The sequence below is a fragment of the Xenopus tropicalis genome, chromosome 5 (assembly GCF_000004195.4).
Source record: "Xenopus tropicalis strain Nigerian chromosome 5, UCB_Xtro_10.0, whole genome shotgun sequence".
Classification (NCBI taxonomy): domain Eukaryota; kingdom Metazoa; phylum Chordata; class Amphibia; order Anura; family Pipidae; genus Xenopus; species Xenopus tropicalis.
The window spans coordinates 106,196,447-106,220,961 of record NC_030681.2 but is presented as its reverse complement, the minus strand read 5'-3'; the positions used below and the strand labels follow the sequence as shown (position 1 = coordinate 106,220,961).

The window sequence follows — 24,515 nt, the reverse complement described above, 5'->3', positions numbered from 1 at the left end:
CGGGCGTCTAATCTCCCCGAAATGCCATCCCACCAGTGAGAATGTAAATTGCCGGTGGGGTGGCATGCACGGTGATTTGCAGAAGTCGTGGAAGTTTCCTCTAACTTCTGTGACTTTGGCAAATTGGTGCTCTGCGTATGCCACCCCACCGGCGATTTGCATTCTTGCTGGTGGGATGGCATTTCGGGGAGATTAGTCGCCCGCGACAAGGGAGATTTTGAAGCGTGGCAACTAATCTCCCTGTCTGTCACAGCCATTATGTTTCAAATAGACACAACACAGGCAACCAGCATCATTATATTTAAAAAAAAAAAAAAAAAAAAAAATATTAGGCTTTCAAAGTTTTTAAGGGGGGAAAAATCTTATGATCACTTGGGGGATGCTAAAATGTGATTGTAAACACTTACCTGATACCCCGGACTGTTGCTCCTGTTAGCAGAAAACTGCACTGGCCCGGGTTACCTATGAGCAAGTGATCCCCTTCCTTTTGTCTTCATACTGCTTGCGCAATAAAAGCTAAAGCTATTCTCTTCAGATTTTTTTTGTTGTGGTAATATGGTTTCATAGGGCAACTGGACCTTCATTTTTATTTTGTATTTGTAAAATGATAGCATGATTAACCCACTTTTAATACTATCATTTTACAAATACAAAATAAAAATGAAGGTCCAGTTGACCTATGAAACCATATTACCACAACAAAAAAAATCTGAAGACAAGGGAATACTCTACACCAGTGCTGTCCAACTGGCGGGCCGCATGCGGCCCGCGACCCCCCTCTGTGTGGCCCCCCACCTGTCTGGCTGCTTTGATGGTTTACCTTTGAGTTAGCATTAAATGGTATCAGTACTGAGATTAACTGGCGCCCCTGCATGGTTCTCACCTCAGATTCAGGCTGTAAACCCTCTGTATTGTTTAAAAATGTAATCCCCTGTGTTTTTCACAACTTTTAATGCCTGCATTGTTCACCCCCAGCAGTGTTCACACCTCAGGCTCAGACTGTAATCACTCCCATTGTTCACTTCTTCACACCTCAGACATAGGTACTGTTGGCAGAGTATGGCACATACAGCCAGCATAGGGCAGGTAGAGTATGGCACACAGGCAGCATAGGTCAGGGAGGGTATGGCACACACAGTCAGGGTAGGGCAGGCAGAGTATGGCACACACAGTCAGGGTAGGGCAGGCAGAGTATGGCACACACAGTCAGGGTAGGGCAGGCAGAGTATGGCACACACAGGCAGGGTAGGGCAGGCAGAGTATGGCACACAGAGGCAGCATAGGGAAGGCAGAGTATGGCACACACAGACAGCATAGGACAGGCAGAGTGCTGCCTGTGTGTGCCATACTCTGCTTGCCCTATGCTGCTTGTGGGAAGTGAACCTGGCAGGGGTTTGTTGTGGGAGTTTGTTAGCAGTTGGAAATAGCCATTAAATGGTCCCTAAGGTGTGTAATTATGTACTGGGGGTTGCTCTGCTATCCACAGGGGAGGAGGAGGCATATGGAATTTAAGGATATATCTTAATATGACATAATTCTTTCACATATGAATGATGGTTGATATCCCCACAGTAAGGACCAAGCATTTGGGATTTTGCTGTGCTACCACCATTGTGATAAAATAGGTGTAGTTTGAAGTGGGTGTGGTTTCAAAAAGGGGAGTGGTCAAAACTGGCTTCCATTAGCGGCCCTCCACCATGTATGCTAGAGAAATTCCGGCCCTCGGCACCGTAGAAGTTGGACAGCACTGCTCTACACTATAGCAATTCATCAGATTAGAATTCAAGGCAAAAACATTAACTGACTGCAGATATAGAAAGTAATACAAGCAGGGGAAGGAATCAAAATAGTTGTACTGAAGATACCCAGTGTTCAGGAGGCCCACCCTTACACCTCCCTAACTGTGATCAAGTAAATATGCACTGGAAGCTGACCAAGGGTCCTGAGTCAGTGCACATACTCCTTGGTTGATGATGGTAGAAAAGAGGCAATAAACGGTTTGTTTCCAAATGTAATCAGATTTTTAAAATAGATTAAAATGCTGTATGTAGAAGCTAGGAAAAATAGTATTAAAAGTGGGTTAATCATGCTATTTTTCCTAGCTTCTATAAAGATGTTACTGTCTCAGCTTGTAAAGTATATTACATGTGACAGAACAATTTTCTGTGTATGCAAATTGCTCAGTGAAGCCCCCTGATGTCACTAGATTTAGTCTCAAGTTGTCACTCTGGCCTAGAAAATAGAAACACCTGATTAACAGGGCACTTTCTTAAATATTTAAGTTTTTGGTTCTCTTTTGAGTCCCTTGTAACTCCTGTGTGCTCCCTGTGTATTTTTTCCCAGAAAAAAGTTTATGTAAACTGTGTTTCCTTATTCACTATTATGACTCTTAGGTTGAAGACACACAGGGCAATTAGTCACCGCGACTTCTGTGACTTTTTGAAAAAGTTGCGTTGACAATTCGCACAACGAAATGAGTATCGCTGCGACAATTTGCGCAACCAAATTCGTTGTGCGAATTGTCGCAGCAATACTCATAATACTCAAAAAAAAAAATACTAAAAAGTTGTTGCGATTAGTCGCAGTGACTAATCGCCTAATGTGTCTTCGCCCCTTGTGTGTTTAGTATCCACTGAGCATGTGTCAAATAAGGTTTGCCTATCTTTTTGTAAGTGGTCTCAGGGTACTCAGTTTGTTCTGCATTTGGTTTTGTATGGCTGTGTAAAAACATGTCACCTCTGCTTATATCTGTTCTCTTTTGTGTCTGCACCTGAAGCCACTGCACTGGCGCAGGTGCAGATACATGGAACAGGTTTTGGGGCAAAATTGCATACTTGTGTTTTGGAACAGAAATCCACTCCTGTGTGTCTGCACGTGGCCCAAGGGCACAGATATGGATGGAGGGGCCGTTTCTTGGCCTGTACTTATATGCATGGTGCGAAACAGCCCAGTGTGGCATTAGGATAAGGGCACAACTACATCAACACCCATAGCTCTCTTAGTTACCAGAAAGGCATATCAGGACCTTTTATTTACTATTGCTCTAAAAACATTCAAGCGCAGTAACGAGCACAAGGGAACTTGCATCTGGGGAAATAGCTGCAGCACTGTCTGGCTAGAATATGGGTAAAAATGCAGGAGCTTTGTACTTGTAATGATCCATGTTTTCAAAGGTCTTTGCCCCATCTTCTAGAGGCCATTTTGGAGTCAGTGACAGGCACATGGTCAGGGTTGCTGTTGAGAATCCAAGCTTATGGGTCAGTTTCCAAGAAGAAAATGAGACAGAAACTGATGAAAAATTCACTGGTTGCTGTGCTTTTTTTGTACTGTGAATACATTACCATCCTGTGTCGGGGATACTGATGAAAAAAGAAACTACTCTTCAAAATATTAAAGTACATAAAAAGTTATTAATACAGGAACATGGTTTAGTGCTTGGTCTGATTGTGACATTAAAACTTAGCTTTTAATTCAGATTTGGTTAAAATAGTATTAAAATAAATAAGGATCCCAATTCATTCATGTCAACCAGATGACATGAATAAGGTAAGAAACGTATAAATCAAAGGTTATAGAGTGTTCTGATTTAAATAATGTCCATGATTAGTCTCATTACGAATTGATGATTCAAGGGGGGGAACATAGTACTTATGAATAAAACAAAGTACAAACAAATGGCACTTGACCTCCTGCTAGATAGAAGTAGCTATGAAACATTAAAATCGGATCCTACGAACATGTACGTAGAAACTCTTAGATGTATAATTGAAGAGGCTAGAAGTGAAAACTTAGTTACTAACAAAGAGCTCTTTTTCCTCCTTAAAGAGCATCCGACAATCGCTACTTTCTACTGTTTACCCAAAGTTCACAAACAGGTCATACCGATTAGACGTCCCATTGTGTCTGGGAATAACTCCCTTACTGAATATATCGGCAAATATCTCGTTCTTAGCTCTTTTGGTTGTTTCCTTACCCACTTATTTTAAAGACATGAAAGATGTGATTCAAAAAATTCAAGGCCTGGAAATAAGTCCGGATTGTTATCTGGCCAGTATCGATGTGGAAGCATTATATACCAGCATTCCACATATGAAAGGGTTGCATGCGGTAAAACACTTTCTCAATGAAAAGCATCATGAGAAGCGTCAGACTTCTTTATTCCATCCTTACTCATAACTACTTATTTGATGGCAAATTTTATTATCAAATCAGAGGCACGGCCATGGGTGGTAGTGCCTGCGCACCTAGCTATGCTAATTTATTTCTTGGCTAGTGGGAGTCTCAATTTGTTTTTGATTATCAACAAAACCGTTTTCTATCCAAAATTGTATTGTGGAAGCGCTACAATGATGATATTCTAGTGATCTGGTGTGACAAACAGAAATTTCAGAGTATGATATCTATGTTTAACTATAACAAGAGAGGCTTACATTTCACTAGTGAGTTTGATGGTGATAGTCTACCCTTTTTGGATCTATCCTTACACATTAGTAGTGCTGGACAGATTGAAACCACCATCTTCTGTAAACCCACAGCCACAAACAGTTTACTCAGTCTTGAGGAATTTAAAAAGCAAGCACAGGACCTACGAAAGATACTTACAGAGGGGATACCCTAAGCTGTGTCTAAAAAGAGCATACCACAGAGCGCTTGAAGCAGACAGTGATACACTTCTGGGTGAAACAAAAAATGAGTCAACAGATTAGATGCGTGGGCACTTTTAACAACCAGTGGGGCAACTTAAAAAAGATCCTTGGCAAGTTTTGGAACTTTCTAAGGGGTGACCGAGATTTGGCATTGGTATTACCAGAAAGACCTACGCTTGTAGCCAGGAGGTCTGAGAGCCTTGCCGATATTTTAGTACATAGTCACTATGCAGAGAACAAATCGATAAAGGAACATTTCTTGAGTCCAACCATAGGGTCGTATAAATGATTTTTAAATGAAGCGTGTCAATATATGAGACCCATGAAGGAATTTTGTAGCTCATATTCTACACGTACCTACAAGATAAGACAATTTATTAATTGCTGGACATCAGGTGTGGTGTACATTGGAATTTGCAGCTGCCCTAAACTATATGTTGGTAAGACCTTTAGGGAACTCAGGAAGAGAGTCCTGGAATATATCGGCACAATCACACGTAAAAAAGACACCCCTCTGGCAAGACACATCAGGGATATCCATCAATACGTACAATCTCGTTCTTTGGAATTGACAAGGTTCAATTAGGTACCAGAAAGGGTGTTATTGACAAAATCCTTCTAAGAAAGGAGTGCCAGTGGATGTACAGGCTACAAACTAAGTCGCCTTTAGGTCTGAATGAAGGCTTCACTTATACTCCATTCATTGGCAGGGATTGATGCGTAACCTGGGGTCCTCCCCTTTTCCCTCCATACTATATACATTTATTTTTCTCATCTCTTTATTCTTTCGTCTTTGCATATTTTAACTTCATCTCCACTTTAATCGTGTGTAATTAATATTGGATGAACTCTCTTTATTTATTTATGCATTCATTGAGTTTTGTGTGGGATTTAACATATGTTATTATTGATTTTGGTACTGACTTACATCATTTATAATGGACTACATAAGGACCTGAAGAGACGTGGTTGACTCATTGATTTCCCCTGATGAAGTCGCCTTGAGTGACGAAACGCATTGGGCGGGTGGGGGCGTGATACGAGAGGTAGTTAGGCAGCTAGAATCCGTGAATCGGAACACTTGAGAACAGGTGGCTCATGATAGCCGCAGTTAGTATCGGGGGTGAGGGCGTGCAAGTACGAGTGGGAAGGGGGGCTCCTGATAAAGGCTCGGGAATTATTAAAAGCGGCTCTGAGAGCTGGGCAGTTGTCGGGATGACATCCCTGTGCTGGGGGGAATTGAGGTGACTTACGCTGAATCGTTTAGGCTGCCGCTAACAGCCACAGTCTTTTGTGGGGAATGTGGTAGAAGACAGGAGAGTGCTATAAAATTTTGTTAACAAGTAAATGTGCCTGACTGTGATGCTGTGCTCAGTGTACGGATGGTGTTAGCTGAGGGAAAGTGGGATTTGGCGTTCTGTGAGCACACTGTGTAGTAGAAAGCAGCAACGGTGTTTGATAAGATGACACAGGTAATGCTGCATACTTTCAAACGGATTGATTATTGTTGCTCCCCCAGGCTTCAGCTATTATATGACTTTGGCTATACACTTTATATGACTCTTTCTTTATTATGATATCTCCCTCCCATTAATTTGATGCGCATACCCCTTGTAAATAGATGTAAATTATAAGCTGTACTTTACCTTCGTGTGTTTCAACCCCCCCCCCCCCCTTTAATCATGTTCTGAAATGTATTGATAAAGAGACCAATCATGATTTTCGTAATGAGACTAATCATGGACACTTTTTAAATCAGAACACTCTATAACCTTTGATTTATACGTTTCTTACCTTATTCATGTCATGTGGTTGACATGAATGAATTGGGATCCTTATTTTATTTATCTATTTATTACTATTTTAACCAAATATGAATTAAACGCTAAGTTTTAATGTCACAATCAGACCAAGCACTAAACCATGTTCCTGTATTAATAAATGAATTAGGGTGGTAAACACCCAGTGCAGTCTGGCCTTGCAGTTTCACTGAGTGTGAGTCTTTCTTTCTGTTGAATTACATAAAAAGCTACCTATAGGTCATGTTGACAATTTTTCACTGGTAGGGCTGCATTTATAATTTATTGTTACTTGAAGTTCCTAAACCTGACTGTTCTGCTGACCTGACTGTCCCTTCTCAACCTGTCAATTATAGCTTCTAATGCTAACAGCCTACTGCTGCACAAATATGGCACCCCCCTCATAGAGGAACATGGGGGTTTAGATAGGTAATATAAAAGCATTGAACAAATATTTAAGGCAAAATTATAAATAGCGTGCAAAGGCAATGTAATGATAGATGTGAAAAAAGGATTGATTTCTGCTGTCAGTATCTCTTTAATGTGCACCTATCCCCTGAAAATTGTTCCACCACTAGGGGTACAGGTTAATGGAGCCCACACTCTAGACAGCCATGTTATTTAGCCAGAATATGCATAATGAGCGAGACTCCCTGCTTGTAGCATAGGAGCTTTGCATGTGACTCAGCCACCTACATCACACACATGGCATAAATAACGAGTTGTTGCACTTTATGCTCATTATGCGCATGCGATTGCCACAACATGGCTGCCCCCCTGGTGCAGACAGCCTAACACTGTAGGAGGCTGATTTTTCTTAGCCTGCAGCTCTGGTGGGGGGAAGCAATTTTCGGTTGCTAGGAACCCTTTAAGAATTCTAGTTTGTACAAATATACTTGTAGATTGTAAGCTCTTTTGGGCAGTGCTCTCTTCACCTCTTGTATCAGTTAGTGATTGCTTTATATGTTACTCTGTATGTCCAATGTATGAAACCCACTTATTGTACAGTGCTGCAGAATATGTTGGCGCTTTATAAATAAATGTTAATAGCTTTAGATAACTGACAGCAGCCTAGAATGTGTGTTTTTAGCCAGAAAAAAAAGATTGTGAGCTGCTACTCGATATTTTCAGCGGCTAAAAGAATTTAGTGACTTTGGGCTGGCAGAGAAACTGAAAACATTAAGCCGAGTCCTCTGTTTTGGTTTATGCCACGATCTCCACCGCAGACGCATGTGACAGCGTGCGGATGTAACTTTTAACACTGCTGGACCTTACTGTTTCAGAATCAAGCATGACAATTTAGTTCTCCTTTAACACCTGCTTTTAACTTTTGGTGTCATTTGTTTTTATAGTTTATTGCTGATCAAAATAGAAAAAAAAACTTGATGCATCCTTGTTTAGCACATGCATTTTATTGTCTCAAGCTGCAGATATGGGCTGGCAAATCACTGTTTTTTTATGATTTATAATACACACTTGTGGGTGGGCGGACATGTTAGTGATGTCAGCCTCACTATTGTGCTTCCAAAGAGAAGTCTAAATAATAACGTATTGGGTCAGGGACAAGTATTTTGCTTAGTACAAGATGTGAAATGCATACCTTGACCTTTGTAAGGTCCTGTACCCACCAACCTTTTTATTGTAAATTCTTCCCCCTTTCCGGTTCAGGACTCTGAATGTGAATCCTGGCTTGGAGGCAATTTGATGCTTTTCATCTTTGCAGTTCCCTCTGTTGCCCCTCCTCTACAGCAGCCTGTGTGCTTATTCTAGCTCACTTGGGCTGCTGCTTTTGCATTGAGGGCAGCGTGACATTAGCAGTGCAGTCAGAGCAATAGGCAGTGACAGATGTTTTCTTATTTTCCAAGTTTCTTTTAAAATGTAACATTTATGTCTTCAGCTTCTGTTGTCAGAGACCTTAATTAATCCTATGAAAGGAAATATCTGTAGCTCAAGGAAGGCAGAATATTTAGTTTGCAGGTGACTGGACATAAAACATGGCTAACTCAATAAATAAACGTTTGCAAAAACAGTTTCGCGGAATTATATTGGCGGATCGAATAAATTGTGCCGAGTCAGAAAAGCTGACAAACATGAAAAACTTTGATTGCTTTTCTCCTGTACTTTGCCATTGTAAAGTGGCATGTAACAATAATACTCTTTCTTTAATGTTTGGATGCAAGGTAGGTAAAAGCATTTATTTTTCATTTTTCTTATTCTAATTTTATGTTTTAATTTTTAATATGTTGATTTTTATATTGTGGACTGTTTTATTCTAGTTCGTTCTTAATTATTTTAGACACTTCCTATAAGTAAGACGGAAATCCATTCATATAGGATATATCTATATCTATATCTCCAAAAAAGACCAGCAACACCGAGTTATATTCCAAAAACAATCAATTGTGTATTAAAAACGCATGAACAGCCAACGTTACGTTTCTGTCCCCATCGGGACCTTTCTATATATATATATATATATATATATATATAATCTATATCATTTATATCTATATTATCTATATCTATATCTATCACTTTATGTATTTGTCCATTTGGAAGACTGTATTCTTGTTCTCAAGATTTGTTTTTTCTTTCTCCAGTGTATGTTGTCCTGTTGCAAACCCAACACAATAAAAAAATTTTTCAACTTCTATAGCTGTATGTTTGTAAATAGTGTACAACATTTACAAGTTTAAAAAAAAAAACATGATATTGATATTATTTGTAATATAGTGCAATGTGTAATAAGCTATTGCTTTTAATACTGGTTTTCTTATTTTGCATACTTCTTTTGTCTTCTAAAAAAATTAGTGTTTTGATTAATTACAAATACTGGAAAATATTTTCTATGTAAGCTTTCATTATATTAAAAGTATAGTTATTTTCTCTCTAATATTAAACCTAGTAAGTTTGGTTGAAAAAGACCCCATGTCCTTCAAGTTCCAATCTTTATGCCTATATATAACCTTCCTAACTGCTAGTTGATGCACAGAAAGGCAAAAAAACACACGTGAAGCCTCTCTAATTTACCATATAGGGGAAAAAATTCATTCCTGACTCCAAGATAGCAATTGGACCAATCCCTGTTCAACTTGTACTATGTTATCTTCCATGACCCTATATTCCCTGCCTTGCTAAAAAGTCCAAAACTGATTTGAATTAAAATGATTTCTCAACCCTAGTAAGTTTGCTTATGTCTCAAAGGCAATTGCTATGCAATTTTGGGCAATATTTGAGGATTATGTGTTAAAGGGACCATACACGTTTTGATAAAAGCTTCCAACTTTGTCCCTCTTGACCCCATGTATGGTGCCCACCAATGAGCCTGCTTGCCCACTATATGGGTCAAAATCACCCAGATATCTGTTGGGCAGGTTTGAAAATGTCATTTGACCTTGCAAGGCAAATTCAGAAAAATTAAGTGCCACATGTTTTCCACTGGCAATTTACATTATTGCAAGTGGGAAAGCTTTTACAGGAGATTAGTCTCCCACAGCAAAATTTTATAGTAGGCAACTGTGTTTCCTTCTCATGTGCCTGGGCCATTATGGCTCTGACAGTGCTTCTTGGAGCCAGCTACTTGTCACAGCTACAAAACACCAGAAAATACTGTGCCATTGAAAATACTGAGAATTGTCTCTGCTAAAACGCACATAGTAATTAGCATTGTCTATTTAGTAGCCATGACAAATAGCTGCTACTAGTAGCTCAGTGTGTCATTGCTTTTGTGCGTACTAAAAACTGGGATGGGAACAAAGCATCTAATTTGTGGATAATGTTAGTTTGATTTGTTGGCACTTGTCACTCACAACTACATGTAAAATGATTATTGATGGACTTTATTATTTCAAATTCTCTTGTGTCCATCCTTCATATGCAATTTCCAATGTTTCTTTTAAAAACTCAGGAGAATGAATGCTAGGGATGAAAAGTTAAAGGTTCACCATTTGATAAATATGCTTCTAAAACTCCCATAGGAATTAATAGAAAGTGGGTGAATTTTTCTGTGGTAAGCCCTTATCTCATCTCATATTTTGATAATTCTGGCCCTTAATGTAAAAACACTTTATAAATAAATGATCTAATACCTCTACTATATACCAGTTTACATTTGCATGAATAAGAGTAACTTTTATATAGGACCAACTTGTCGGGTATTAACAGTCATTTTCATCATTTACACTAAAAAAAAAAGCAAACAAAAATGTTATATAGCCTTATCCTTAAAATCTACTGGGACCCATAATTAATCGGGTCCAAATTAAATGTTTACCTTTTGTAATTATCTGCCATTCTGCTTCTGTTACACCATGCATTACATTTTTCTTATACAATTTCACACACAAGTGCTTAAGGTAATTAGTTAAGTTGTGAGATCTATTATCCAGATAAACATTACCCAGGAAACCCTGAAATACAGGAATACTATTTTTCATTGCTAACATTTTTCCTCCAATTTCCTTTTTGTCTGTAATAAGACAGTGCCTTGTACTGGATATTATCCAAACTAGGGCAAAAAAAATCCAAGTTTTTTTTTTTTTGTTTTTTTTACTAGCCTTGCTATGATAATCCAAATTACAGAGACCCATTTTCAAGAAAACCCCCAGGTCCCAAGCATTCCAGATAATACATCCCATAGCTGTGCATGTTTCTTTCTGCTTTACTTGCATTATCTTGGAGAGCATCTCTTAGGCCTCCTGCACATCTGTGATTGATATATGAATGCAGTTGAAATGACTGCTCACAAATTAACTCGGATTAGAGAGGCACAGGGGCACATAGAAAATCTTTCTGTTGATATATCAAAATCAGATTTGATTTCTGACTTGGTTGGGCACAAGTCTGCGCGCTTCCTGACTAATTTAAACAGTTCTCAATCACATTAAATTAAATTGCATAATTTCAATCACATTAAATTATTTTGTTTTTACTTTTTTGTTGCTTTATCACTGTAGTCCCCTCACCCTCTTTATCTCCTTGCACTGTGTCTGTTTTTACGAGAGTTCTTTGCTTTTGGCTATGCCTGAGCCAGAACAACAGATGTGGGTCATCCCTAGCAAGGCAACCAATAAAATACTTAGTCCCTTTTATCTTCTTGCTGATCTTATATTGCTTTTGGCAGCAGTGCTTAGAGAATCAGAAAATATCCTTCCCCCTCACAAAAAAGCCCACTAATATTAACATTAACATTGAAGTGATGGCTAGATGGAGAATGTAATCATCACTATAAGAATCTTGGTAGCATTTTGTTCATTGGAAAGATCCTTTCTTTATATCCTTGCATAAAAACAGCCTTCTAAATCTTTCTTTTCTCAGAGGATAAACAGGAATTCTATATTTTAAATCTGTTTAAATCTGCCCTTGTATTGCCACCTTTAGACTTAGCAAACACAACATTTTCTCCACCAGTAAGGAAAAGGCCAATTTGTCTTGTATGCATGTGTCAGAAATGTGATCCTTCTGCACAAACACAGGGCAGATTTTGGCCAGAACACAATTGTGTTCATAATCCGCCCCTTGTGTACAGTGACAAGTTAAAAGGGTTGAGGAGACAGCCTCATACATATGCAAATACGTCAAAAAGGGATTCTGGGAACAAATTCCTTTAGGCTCTTAAAAAAGTCCCATTTACATGGGCTTGTCCCATTTACATGGGTTTATCCTATAGACCAGTGCTGTCCAACTTCTGCGGTGCCGAGGGCCGGAATTTCTCTCACGTACATGGTGGAGGGCCGCTAATGAAAGCCAGTTTTGGCCACTCCCCAATTTTAAACCACACCCACTTCAAACCACACCCATTTTATCACAATGGTCGCTGCAGGGATATCAACCATCATTCATATGTTAAAGAATTATATTATGTCATATTAAGACATACCCTTAAATCCATATGCCTCCTCCTCCCCTGTGGATAGCACAGCAACCCCCAGCATATAATTACACTCCTTAGGGACCATTTAATGGCTATTTCCAACTGCTAACAAACTCCCAGAACAAACCCCTGCCAGGTTTACCTCCCACAGGCAGCACACAGACAGCACTCTGCCTGTCCGATGCTGCCTGTGTGTGCCATACTCTGCCTGTCCTATGCTGCCTGTGTGTGCCATACCCTCCCTGCCCTATGGGCCAGGCAGTAGTTCAGTAGTTCCTTAAGATTTGCATTCATTTACAGTGGAAGCTTTTAACATATGGGTGGTTCCCTTATCAAAGGGAAAATATACCCCCTTTTCGAAATGCGCTGATTTAGTTGGGCTTATGTTTTGTTTGCCAGTTCCCTACCCCCCTTTTAAGTGAAGTAATGGATTCTGGGGGTCCCTCTGCTTTTCAGACACTCTATGCACCACCCACTATGAAAAGCAGAGGAACTTTTGAGGTTGAATTTTTGAGCGCAAAAAGGAGCATGTTGTGTTGGGGGGGAAAAAAGCAATGGAAAATGCAATAAACTGCTGTTTGAATAATCAAATTATTTAATAAAAGGACACTCACAAGTGCTTACATGACTACCATATTAATAAACGTAGCTGGTACAGCATGCAATCTCCCCAAAAAAAACAAACATCAAGCAAGTATGGCTGATGTGACAATGGGCAACTTGAGGGGTCAGCTAGCAGATAAATCCTACTGCGATCTTCCACTATTGACGGTGATAATGTTGCTGCTACACTGTGCTGCTTGGACTTTGTGGGTTAAGCTAAGGTCAGCGTTATACACAAGCAAATTTGTCTGGTAACACTTACTTATTGTGCCAATTCATACAGCATTTAACCATTCCAATTCAATTTTGAACATTGATATCTGTATTATGTATTAATTAACGCTATGTACCGTACATGAGCACTGCTGGATAACTTGTTGTCCTACCGGCACATCCGCACGCGTGCTGGAAAACTCTGCTTATACTCAAGTATATAAGGTATTTGCTTTTCTGTTACTTTGAAATGTGTAATTTGAAATGAAGTGAAGATTTACATGACCACTTTCAGTTGGATTAGTCTTGTTTTAATCTGTTGCTAAAATGATTAAGTCCTTACATATTAAAAAATTGTAATCTTCACTGGGGCAGAGACTGATGTGTTCAATGAGTGATCTTCGCAAAGCCCTTTATAAATAAAGCAAAATAAATACATTTAAAAAAAAAAATAAAATTGCTAGTTGTATGCAAGCTGTTAGTGTTTTACATAAAAAGTAGGATTCTAATTTCAAGTTTTAATATGCCTTGTATTTATCTTATTCTGGGTTCTTTTTCCACAGAAATATCGATATCCTGATGATGATATCACGTCACAAGAGCCCAGTTCCCCACACATGCTTAATGATGGAAGAAATGTAGAATTAGTCCAGATATCTGAAAAGAACATCTCACAGAAAGAGAATATCCAAGGGCTTGTGTCACATTCACTTATTTCCCCTCTAAAGGTATTTAGTACTGTTCAGATTGCACATCCTTACTGTATATGCCACAGATGTACTATAACAATGTAATGTTACTCCTTTTCAGGAGCTGTTATGTTTGCTTCTAACTATTACATAACCCAGGAAAAGCATACATCAAAAAAAAAGTTGTCAAATCAGTATTTATCTAGTCTTAGTTTGCCCTTTTACCCAAGGTTTGGGTGCACTGTGCAGTGAGCACATTTATTCTAATTTAACAGGATTTTCCTAATTTAACAGGATTTTCCTACAGTGAAATCATATTATCACAAGGAATATATTAATTGTGTGTGTATATCTTAGTGTTTGCAGCTCATAGGTAGTTTATATTATATTAGGAAGCCTTTTAAAGAATCTTGCCAACTGCATACCTCCCAGCATTTTGAAAATGGAAAGAGGGAGGAAAATAAATTTTTGACCACACCCATTTTTGCAGCACACCCCCTAAATACCACTCCCATTTGACTAAATTTGGCAGGTTATTTAAAGTTTGAACACATTTCTGGGGGTTTTGTGGTCTTGTTTTATGTGTTATTACAGTTCCCCTGAGAGATCTGTTTAGCTTATTAGTTACAATTGTATCTAAGTGCAGGTTAAGATTTCTGGGCTGTGCGCCAAAAGCTACTTTTTAAGTAAGTTTGTATCTTTTTTTAGTGTTCAGTGCAGGTGATCAAAGGGAAATGAGGGACTTTTCAGTAAGAATCAGGACTGCGGTTTGAGCTGTCAAAACAGGGACTGTCCTGCGAAAATTGGGACAGTCGTGAGCTATGCAACTGGATTATATAATTTTGCTGTTTTATATGTTTTACCTTGAACCACCATTTTGAATGGGCGGTGTGATTCCTCAGAGGTCACATCACCAGAAATAATGTAGCTCTATCTGTAACAGGAAGAAGTGTGCAAGTAAAAGGTAGAACTTCATCCATTAATTGGCTGCTGTGACCTAACATATATGTGTGCCCTTTACTATGGGATATTTGCTTTAGTAGAACAGCCTTTTGTGCTCTTGCCCTTCTGAATGAATTTGTACCTGGGAAGTTTGCTATGTAGAGCTGTCAGGATCACTTTCCTAGAACACCTGATGATCCATTTACATAACCATTTTGTTGTCACAGTTGGAGTGAGGTGTGGTTTAAATGAAAGGCCCATCTAGCTTCAGATTTGGTATGAAAGCACAGAAGTAATTTGATGTGTATGAATTTACTTCATATTGTGTGGTTGAACATGTATACTCGGATCTCAGATATAGATGCCATATACAATTATGGTTAATCATTGTACTTCTGTGCACACTTAAAATGTTTATCTTTGGGGTGAGTCTAGCCTTTTCTTAGTATGTTTCTGCCCAACATTTTTTTTGTTCTGAGAGCATGGCATGCTCACAATGATCACAATCAATGCTGTCTGTACTAAATATACTCATCTAGAAAAACGGTGGCAGTTATTAGTACTGTTTTGATATATATAAGAAATGCAGCCTTGTACTACTATATATGATAAATCTCAGCCAACATTAGATAGCAACAAAATGCACTTTCATTCCTGTACAGTACTTTACTTAGCTAAGGCTGTTTCTGCTACTTTCAAAGAAAGTTAGCCATATGACAATCTCCAGGTTTATCAGATTTTGCCTATTTTTAAGCATTCGTGTGTACTTTACGGCTTTTGCAAAGGGCTTTATGTTGTACATCCATCACAAAAGCATGTATTTTGTTTTTTGCATTTTTAAATAACACAACTAAATACATTTTTGTCATTTCAACACGCATTGTACTGCTTTTCCCTGGAACGATAACTGCTCATTTTTTTTATATGTTGAAGACAGGTATGTTTTAGACATTTTAAAAAAGGTCTCTTGAAAATACTCCAGTGTCATTCCTGTGGACTGATATTCTGTATCCGTATTTTGGGTCTAATGGTGGCCATACACATTACAATTAATTTGTAGACTACACTAATGTTCAGAGCTGAATCATCAGATATTCAGGTAGAAAGAAAAGAATTCTATCCCATCTGATGATTCAGTTCTAAACTTTTGCAGTGCCCAGCCAAAATTTTTCAACCTGACCGATCAACGAGGCGACAGATATCAAAGGCCTTTGCTATATACTGCACCTGACCTTAACCCGCCTGCGACCCGCAAGTGATGTGCCGAGGTTGGGCCAAACCTGCTCGACCCGCAGGGTTTACCCGTGGCCCGCACATCACTACTTTGCCGATACTGGTCGTCTCGTCTCCCGCCATACACTTGCCAATGAGCGTATGAAACAAAGAAATGGCAGTAGTAATGGACAATATAATTTCTAACACATAAAAACCAGAAAAAAATCAAACCTATATGCATCAGCTTCAAATCTTTGAAAACATCAACAACTTTTAAAAACACTTTAAAAATAATAGGTTTTGATGCCCTTTTTAGAAACTTCTAAAACTATGTATCCCTTTCTCTCCTTTTCATCAAAAGGTGCTTTTGTTGCTGCTTTCTGTGCTGCCTGCTTATTGCATTCCCAAATAGGCATGCAGCCTGCAGCTCTATGAGGTGTAGTACAGCATATTTGGGGTACAAGCTACATATCATCTGTTCAAAAAACCAAGTCACACTAGTATTTATCTCATGCATGTTTGTCTACAGATCTAGTTTAAAATGAATCAAAAGCTGTGCTTATGTACTGTTTAGGGCATGCATGAATTCTTATTTCCTATAAAATGAATATGTATTAGCATAAAATTTAACCTTTCATCTAAATCCCCTGTTACAATCCATGCCCCTGAGAAATCAATAGTCAAATGTTTATTGAATATGAATATCTCCTGTGGTATTTATTTTTTTTTTTTAGTTTTCTAATTGAAATTCTTTTTTGCTTTATTTATAGTCATGCTTTTTTTTTTTTTTTTTGCACACCCCAACTTTTCACTTTTTTTTTCTGCCATGAATTATTATACTAAAAGAGCCAGTTTAACGGACTATTTTCTTAATTGAGATTACTCCATGCGAAAAAGGTTCTTAAAGCCATTACTACGACATTGGGGGAAAAACCCGGTGGGCCTCTAAAAGACTCAGGTATGTGCGTGGGTGGTTTCAAAGGGGCTAAAATGCTAATAACTAAAAAAAAAAATCATCATTTCAATTTTTTGAGTTTAGATACCATTTAAAAACCCATTGGTGTTATGTTTGACTGGGACTGCTGTAGACAAATGGCTGTATAAAATAATCAATTTTAAGTCCAGTTGATTGAGCATAAAATTATTTTTCCAATACTAGCAAAATACTGAATACAGGCCTCCTCTGGAACTTTATGCATTTTCATGAAATCATGCAATTGGTGCGATTTCCACTACTACAAATTTTGGGCATTTGTTGCATGCTATTGCCCTAAAGAGGGTTTTTTTTCCCCCAATATATTTTTATTTCAAAATGAGACAGGAAAAATATAGAAATAACAGGCTACTATACAGATATCGTAGTGTATTCAAAAAATCAGGACCATAATATAATGGAGCGTTTTGGTAAGTCAAAGATGGTGAACGTACATATATAATGTGTAGTCTGTGGGCATACCTTAGAGTGCTAGAGGGGTGGGTTCCCTTGGGGGAAGAGAGATTTTTTTTTTATTGGACGTATTTTATTAGAGGGCCTAAATCCAAAATAAGAGTAACTTTCAAAAGAGGAAAAGAAGAATACATATGGGTTTAGATCCAAGAATGGTTTCCCTGACCTTTCTAGATACCGTAAGGTTTCCTACTACAATACAAAATGAGACCCACAACTGCTAAATGAATTTCTGGGTCACAAAGCAGATTTTGCAACTTAATCTGGATCCCCTGGCACAAAAAAAGTTCTTGAGAGTGAGTTTTCCTCATTTTATCCTGTTTTGTGTGGTTCCACCAGTATATAGTTAATGATGTACAACCTAAACAGAATTTGGTTCATGTAGTGAGAGGTGCCTGGCCAAATTTGCTGGTATTTGCCCCATGGCTCAATGCACAAACATTCTTGGCTTGACATGTCTTGTGTCCTTCAGGCTGTCTCTCTTCTTTAACTTTTCTTTTCACTTTCTTTCTTTCACTTTATTTCTTATCTTTATACCTTTTTTTAACCTTTAAAAACCTGTAATAATAAACTTTTAAAAAAGGTAATGTCAACTTTACTCTTACCCCCTACTGTTCCTCCCTCCCCTTTTTCTTTCCCCTCTCTTTCTATTCCTTCTTGCCCCTTGGGCCTCTCCCTTCCTCTGCTTCAACTGCTCCCCCTCTTCTCCTTTTTCTCCCCCCTTCTCTTACCTGTTGAGCCCTCCCCTTTTCCTGTTTCACAACAAAGCAACCTACAGAACTGCAATTATATGTATAACCTGTTCTAAAAAAAATAAAACATAAATAAAGAGTTTAAAAAAAAAAAAAAAGGTAATGTCCAAGCCTAATCTAAACAAAAACTATTTTGTAGTTTATTTTCCTGTGTTAATGGTGGTAAAATTCAGCAGTGACACAGTGTGCTTTCTTTATTATCGACCTGAATGGTTTATAACAGAGCTGTGGCAACAGATTTTATGCCCCTCACTCCCAGGCACTAGTACTCAATAGAGCTCTTTGTATGTCATTGTTGCGGAATAATAATCCTGCCCTCAAACATGTGAAATAGCCAATAACTGGCCCATGGTATAGAAAGTCTTAAACAGCACTGGTTTGTAGCAGTATTGACTTGTTCCTTCCATTTTTAGATAAAAGGACTTCATAGAGTATACTTGTGTTGTGTATATAGACAGGTTACCACCGTTTGTAAGTTTTTCCCCATGCTTTTGTCATTTTTGTCCGTAACATCAGTGACCCACTTGATTTAAGTATTCCTCCTAGAAACATACCCCAAAGGCATGCAGCTGACATGACATAATCTTGTGTTGCTTGGTCTCTGCAATCTTAATAATAAGGCTGTGCACTCTTATTTTCCCATTGATACTGCTTTAAAATGAAAAACAAGAAAGCGCTGGTATGCAGTTGCCTTTTTGGGGCTGTTTGCTGTATACATACTTTTTCCTGGCGACCCCAACCTAAGGATTTTTCCAGCCAATCTATTGTATCCTAATGAGCAAAATATATCTCTGTGAAGCATTCCTTACATACATGCATTATTTATATACAGATTCATTTTATAATTGTATAAGCTTGTTTCTTAGGTAATTTATTATGAGCCAATTATTTATTTAGATTTGTTAATTTGCATGACAATATTCTAGACACTTTTTTATAGCATTTTTAAAAACCAAAGATCATAAGCAGTTGACAGCAGTGTTCCCTTTTAAGCTTGCTTGTGCCAACAAGTGAAATCACCAGTGAACCCAAAACACTGATCATTTAGTACTCATTTAATTGCACCCACTCCTAAAAAAAAATTGTGAGGAACCTGCATTTATAGTGCTGTGTATATAAAATGATACAAATGCCTGGGGCCTTACCAATGGCCTTCTGACTGCTGGCCTGGAATTCATCCACATATTCATCAGGATAGATTAGATAAAGTCAGAAAATGCTGTTTTCTTGGCCTGAGCTATAATCTGCTATTTATCCCTGGGATCAAACACCTTTAGGTGGCCATACACGTAAAAATTATGGTCTTTCCAGCCACCATTAATCGCAAGAAAGACTGTTCGTACCCCATCAACGGCGCCCTATCAAAATCTTTTGGCCTGCGTGATCGACAAGATGACCAATATCCGAGGCTTTTGACATATCGGTCGTCTAGTTTATCCACCATACACGCACCAAATATTGTACAAAACCTTGTTTTGTATGATAATATTGGTGCTTGTTTGGCCAGCTTTAGCCATTTATGATTTTTTTGGCCAAACTGGGTAAAGATGAACTAGCTGAAGTCGATTTTTGCTGTTAAAGTGCTTTTCAATTAACTGTTAGTATCATGAAGCTACTGATATTCTAAGAGTTGGTCTTCACTTTTTTTTCAGTTATATAGCTTTGTTTTCCGCGGCTCTCCAGTTTGGTATTTCAGCAGCAATCTAATTGCTAGGGTCTGATATTTACCTGCAACCAGGTAGTTTAAAGGAGACCTGGGAATATGAATTGAAGAGTGCCTGAATAGAAATATAGCAATACAAGTAACAATAGCAAGATTGTAGACTCACATTTGTACGATTGTGTCTGAATATCTATAAATTCACATTTTTTCTAAGTTTTAGAACTGTGCGTATTTTCTGCGTGTTTTTCCGTTAATTTGCGCAACTATTTTTCACTTTGTGACAATTTGTGCATCAAAATCATATTTGTTGCATAGAGTACGAAAGTTTTGGAATTCATTCAAGCTTCAGTATCGTGACTTTCCTTTGGCCAGGTTGGAGCTGCAGAGTGCCATTGAGTCATTCGGATATGAAAACTTTTCGTATTTAATGCAAATTGTCGCAAATCGTACTCTTAAAGTACAGTGTGGTAGTTTTTGGCTGCTGGGGTCAGTGAAAGCTGGAAAGAGTCAGAAGAAGACTAATAATTTCATATAGAAAAAATAATGAAAAAATAATGAAAATGAATTGCAAAGTTGCTAGGAATAGGCCATTCTATAACCTACTTTAACAAACTACTAGTTAACTTAAAGGGTGGTTCACCCCCCCCCCCCCCTTTTTTTTTTTTAATAGTTTTTAAATTATTTGCTTTCTTCCAACTCTTTGCTACTTTTGAATGGTGGCACTGACAGCTAAAAATCTGTTTTGTAAGTCTACAAATTTGTTATTGTTACATTTTGTAACATATTTTTCTATTCAGGTCATCTTCTGTTTCTATATCAGTCTCTTGTTCAAACTACTCCCTGGTTGCTAAGGTAATTTGGACCCTAGCAACAAAATAGCCAATGGAGAGCTGCTGAATAAAAATTGAAATAATTTAAAAACTATAAATAGTGAAGGCCAGTTTCAGATTGTCTCAAAATATAATTCCTATAGCATGCAAAAAGTTAGCTCATAGGCTAACAACCCCTTTTAAGGCCAGTTTTAGCCTGTGTTGCTTAGTATGCTTTGGTTGCTTAGTATGCACTTGGGGGTGCCAAAATGTTAGGCACCCCCAAGTGACTTAAATCTCTTACCTTGTACCCCGGGCTGGTGCCCCTGTTATGAGAGGACAGCACCAGCCCGGGGTAGTAGCGAGCGCTTCCGTCTTCCTGTTTAACAAGAAAGTCGCTTTTCACTCTACTGCGCATGCGCCGGCCCAGGGATTTCGCCGGCAGAAGAGAGAGGAAGCGCTCGCTGCAGATACCCCAGGCTGGTGTGGTTTCCTCCTAACAGGGGCACCAGCCGGGGTACAAGGTAAGCGATTAAGGTCACTTGGGTGTGCCTAACAACATATCCTTCTTTAATTTTTCTCCTTCATAGTTCATGAAGTAAATGTAACAGCAGAGGGCAGTATGATGTTATTTATCAGGCACAGTTTGAGTTAATCAAGTGTGGTAAAGAACACAGTTCTTGTGCTGTGGAGTAAACCTGAATCATACACATGAATGATTACTGGAAAAATAGTATAGGCCTTGTATTTAAAGCAGAGCTGTCAACCACTGCCCATTTCTTCGGGATTTACACGATTTCGAAGGCTCTTCCCCTTTTTCCTGTCCCCCAGCAGCATTCTCCTGATTTTGCAGAAGTCTCACAAAGATCTGCTGTGAAATTAGGGCGTGCATGTGCAATAAGCACCTGGGGATGTGAAAATTTTCGCAGTGCCCACAGTGAAATAAGCTGGCAAGTTGACAGCTCTGTTATAGCCCAGTAATGCATGAAAAACACTTGTATATTTTTCAATAGTTTCTAAATGCAATTGTTATGATTTTCCAAGTAAACCCAGCAGACACAACCTATATTTACCATCTATACCAACACATACATAACTATACATACATTAATTAACATTAATGCTAACTGTAGATATTCATATCACAATAGCCTTGGATACTATGCTTGTTCAAAAACTCATCCAGGCCCCTCCTAAAGGCATTAACAGAATCTGCCATTACAACATCACTAGGAAGGGCATTCCCCAACCTCACTGCTCTCACAGTGAAAAACCACCTACGCTGCTTCAAATGGAAGCTCCGTACCTCTAATCTAAAGGGGGGGCCTCTGGTGCGTGTTTTTATGGGGAAAAAGAACACCCCTTATCTGTCTATAATCCCCTCTAATGTATTTGTACAGAGTAATCATGTCCAGAGAAAACAACCCCAACCATGACAGTCTAACCTCATAGTTTAAATCTTCCATCCCCTTAACCAGTTTAGTTGCAGTCTCTGCACCCTCTCCAGCTCATTGATATCCTTCTTAAGGACTGGAGGCCAAAACTGCACTGCATACTCAAGGTGAGGCCTTACCAGAGACCTATAAAGAGGCAAAATTATGTTTTCATCCCTTGAGTCAATGCCCTTTTTTATACAAGACAGCACTTTATTTGCTTTAGTAGCTGCTGTATGACATGCCAGGAATTAGACAATTTATCTACAAAACCCCCCAGATCCTTCTCCTTTAATGATACCCCCAACAAACTACCATTTAGTAGATAGCTTTGTTTATATTATTTCTTATTTCACTTTAATTGGCTCCTGATAAAATTTGTCCTGACTGTGTGTGTGTGTGTCATAGGGACACAAAAACAGCTATTATCTCTGTAAAGTGCCGTGTTAATGTGTTGGTACGTTATAAATAATAAATTAACAATTTCCGTGCAGTAGATTGTACAAAGGACATAGTTATCTCATGATACAAAAGTACCAGCCTGCAGCACTATAAATTCTAAATGTTCAAATTACAGGTCTGTGGGGTACAGATGTAATCAATATTGGGGCCCCTCTTTGGTTCAGTCTGATCAAAAATGTCTGAGCTTCACAAATCTGGAACTGTTTTTTTTTTTTTTTTAAAACACCTGCTTGAAGAAACCAAGGATGCTGTTTTGCAATGTTCACCACTGGGGTGGATCAATAACGGTGGCCACATGGAAACGAACAGCACTATTGGCAAAGCTACCTCTCTTGTATCCTGTTATTCTAGTTAGAATAATTGTTGCCCATTAGTTTCCCTTTAGCACCTTTACTAATAAGGGGATATTTTGTGTTAAAATGTAATATAGTTTGCCAGTAGAAAATGAATTGAGGACACCAACAATATAGATCTGTCTTTCTGTAAATGTTGGAGCGCAACTCTCCTGATCAGTGTATACTTAATGAAGGTACAATGAGCGAGCCCAGTACAAGTTGGGTGAACATTGTTTGAATGCATTTATGTATGTTTTTGGTGCGTCTTATATGCAGTGATTATTTGATAGTTTAATATGAAAAACTTTACTGCAGAATGTTATTATATACAGATACTTTTATTCCTCTTAGTGTTTTGCATTATTTATTGGTTTTCCTTTTAATATTTTACTTCATCACCTTGCATGCAAGTCTGTGCATTTTGCATTTCTTTAGATCACTCTATAAGCAGCCTAAAGGGGCATTTTTAATAAAAGCTTTGGGATTTTGCTTGCTTGCATATTAAATAATGTGCTTTCAAATCTCTAATGCAATTACAGCCATCCATAATGGATTAGCAGTACATTCATACTGTCTATATGCATGCTAATATATTTTATTCGATAGTGGTATTTGTGTGCACCACCCTAATAATATTGCAGTGAACATTCAAGTTTTGATTTAGAGTACAAATGGCAAAAGTTACCTGTGCACTTTCTTCAAGCTCAATAACATGCTAGGTTTCCAGCTGCCTCCCAAAACACACAGAAAATGATTATAGGATTATAGGATCTACAAATCAAGATTTTCTGATTTGATCAGTAAAAAATGGCTTTCACACAAACATCACATTTGCACTTCCTTCTTTGGAAGGGAGTAATTTTAAAGAAGAAAAATTATGATTCTAAAATATGGAAGAAAATGTAAATATTATGATGTGCAGCTTGTATTGTTTTCCAGAAATATCAGATGATCCTTTGCTCTCAGTATACATTTTTTTGTGTAAAATGGGGCAGCAAGGTGGCTCAGTGGGTAGCATTTCTTGCAGCACTGGGGTACTCTGGTTTCCTCTCACCATCCAAAAACCTACATGCAGGTTAATTGGCCCCTGATAAGATTTGTCCCTTGTTTGTGCATGAATGTAATGGGGAACTTGGATTGTCTCTTTTCTACCCCAGGGATCACATGACCAGAAATAATGTAGCTCTAACTGTAATAGGAAGTAGTGTGGAAGCAAAAGACAAAGCTCTGTCTATTAATTGGCTAATGTGGCCTAGCGTGTATGTGTGCCCTGATTTGTTTGTATGCACCGTGAATCCTTTGATCCCAGGAGGCGGCCCTTAATTCTTAAAATGGCAGTTTTCTAATTAGACTTACCAAGTGGCAAATACTACTAAAAACGTTTTTATTTAAAAAAGGTTTATTTTGATGAAACAGGGTTTTACATATGAGCAGGTTTTTTTTACAAATACAGTATATTTTTATAGAGACAAACATTGTTCAGGGGGTGTGTTTTCCTTTAAGGAATTCTAACCCAGAAATGTCCCTGGTCCTCAGTTGACTCCCGCTCCGGGTATGCTTAATCTGGTTTCCCCTATAATGGGTGTGGGCTTGCAGGATATTTTGAAAGGTGTATTTATAAACTAGGACCCTTCT

At 38.3% G+C, this 24,515-nt stretch overlaps 1 protein-coding gene across 8 annotated transcripts in view; it reads left to right on the top strand.

Moving 5' to 3' along the window:
- dlg1 (discs, large homolog 1) overlaps positions 1-24,515 on the top strand; it is a 118,133-nt gene that overhangs the window by 16,035 nt on the left and 77,583 nt on the right. For all 8 annotated transcript variants that reach the window (XM_031901760.1, XM_012963105.3, XM_031901759.1 and 5 more), the window contains 1 exon segment: positions 13,697-13,861. In XM_031901760.1, the coding sequence (XP_031757620.1) occupies positions 13,697-13,861 (165 nt within the window).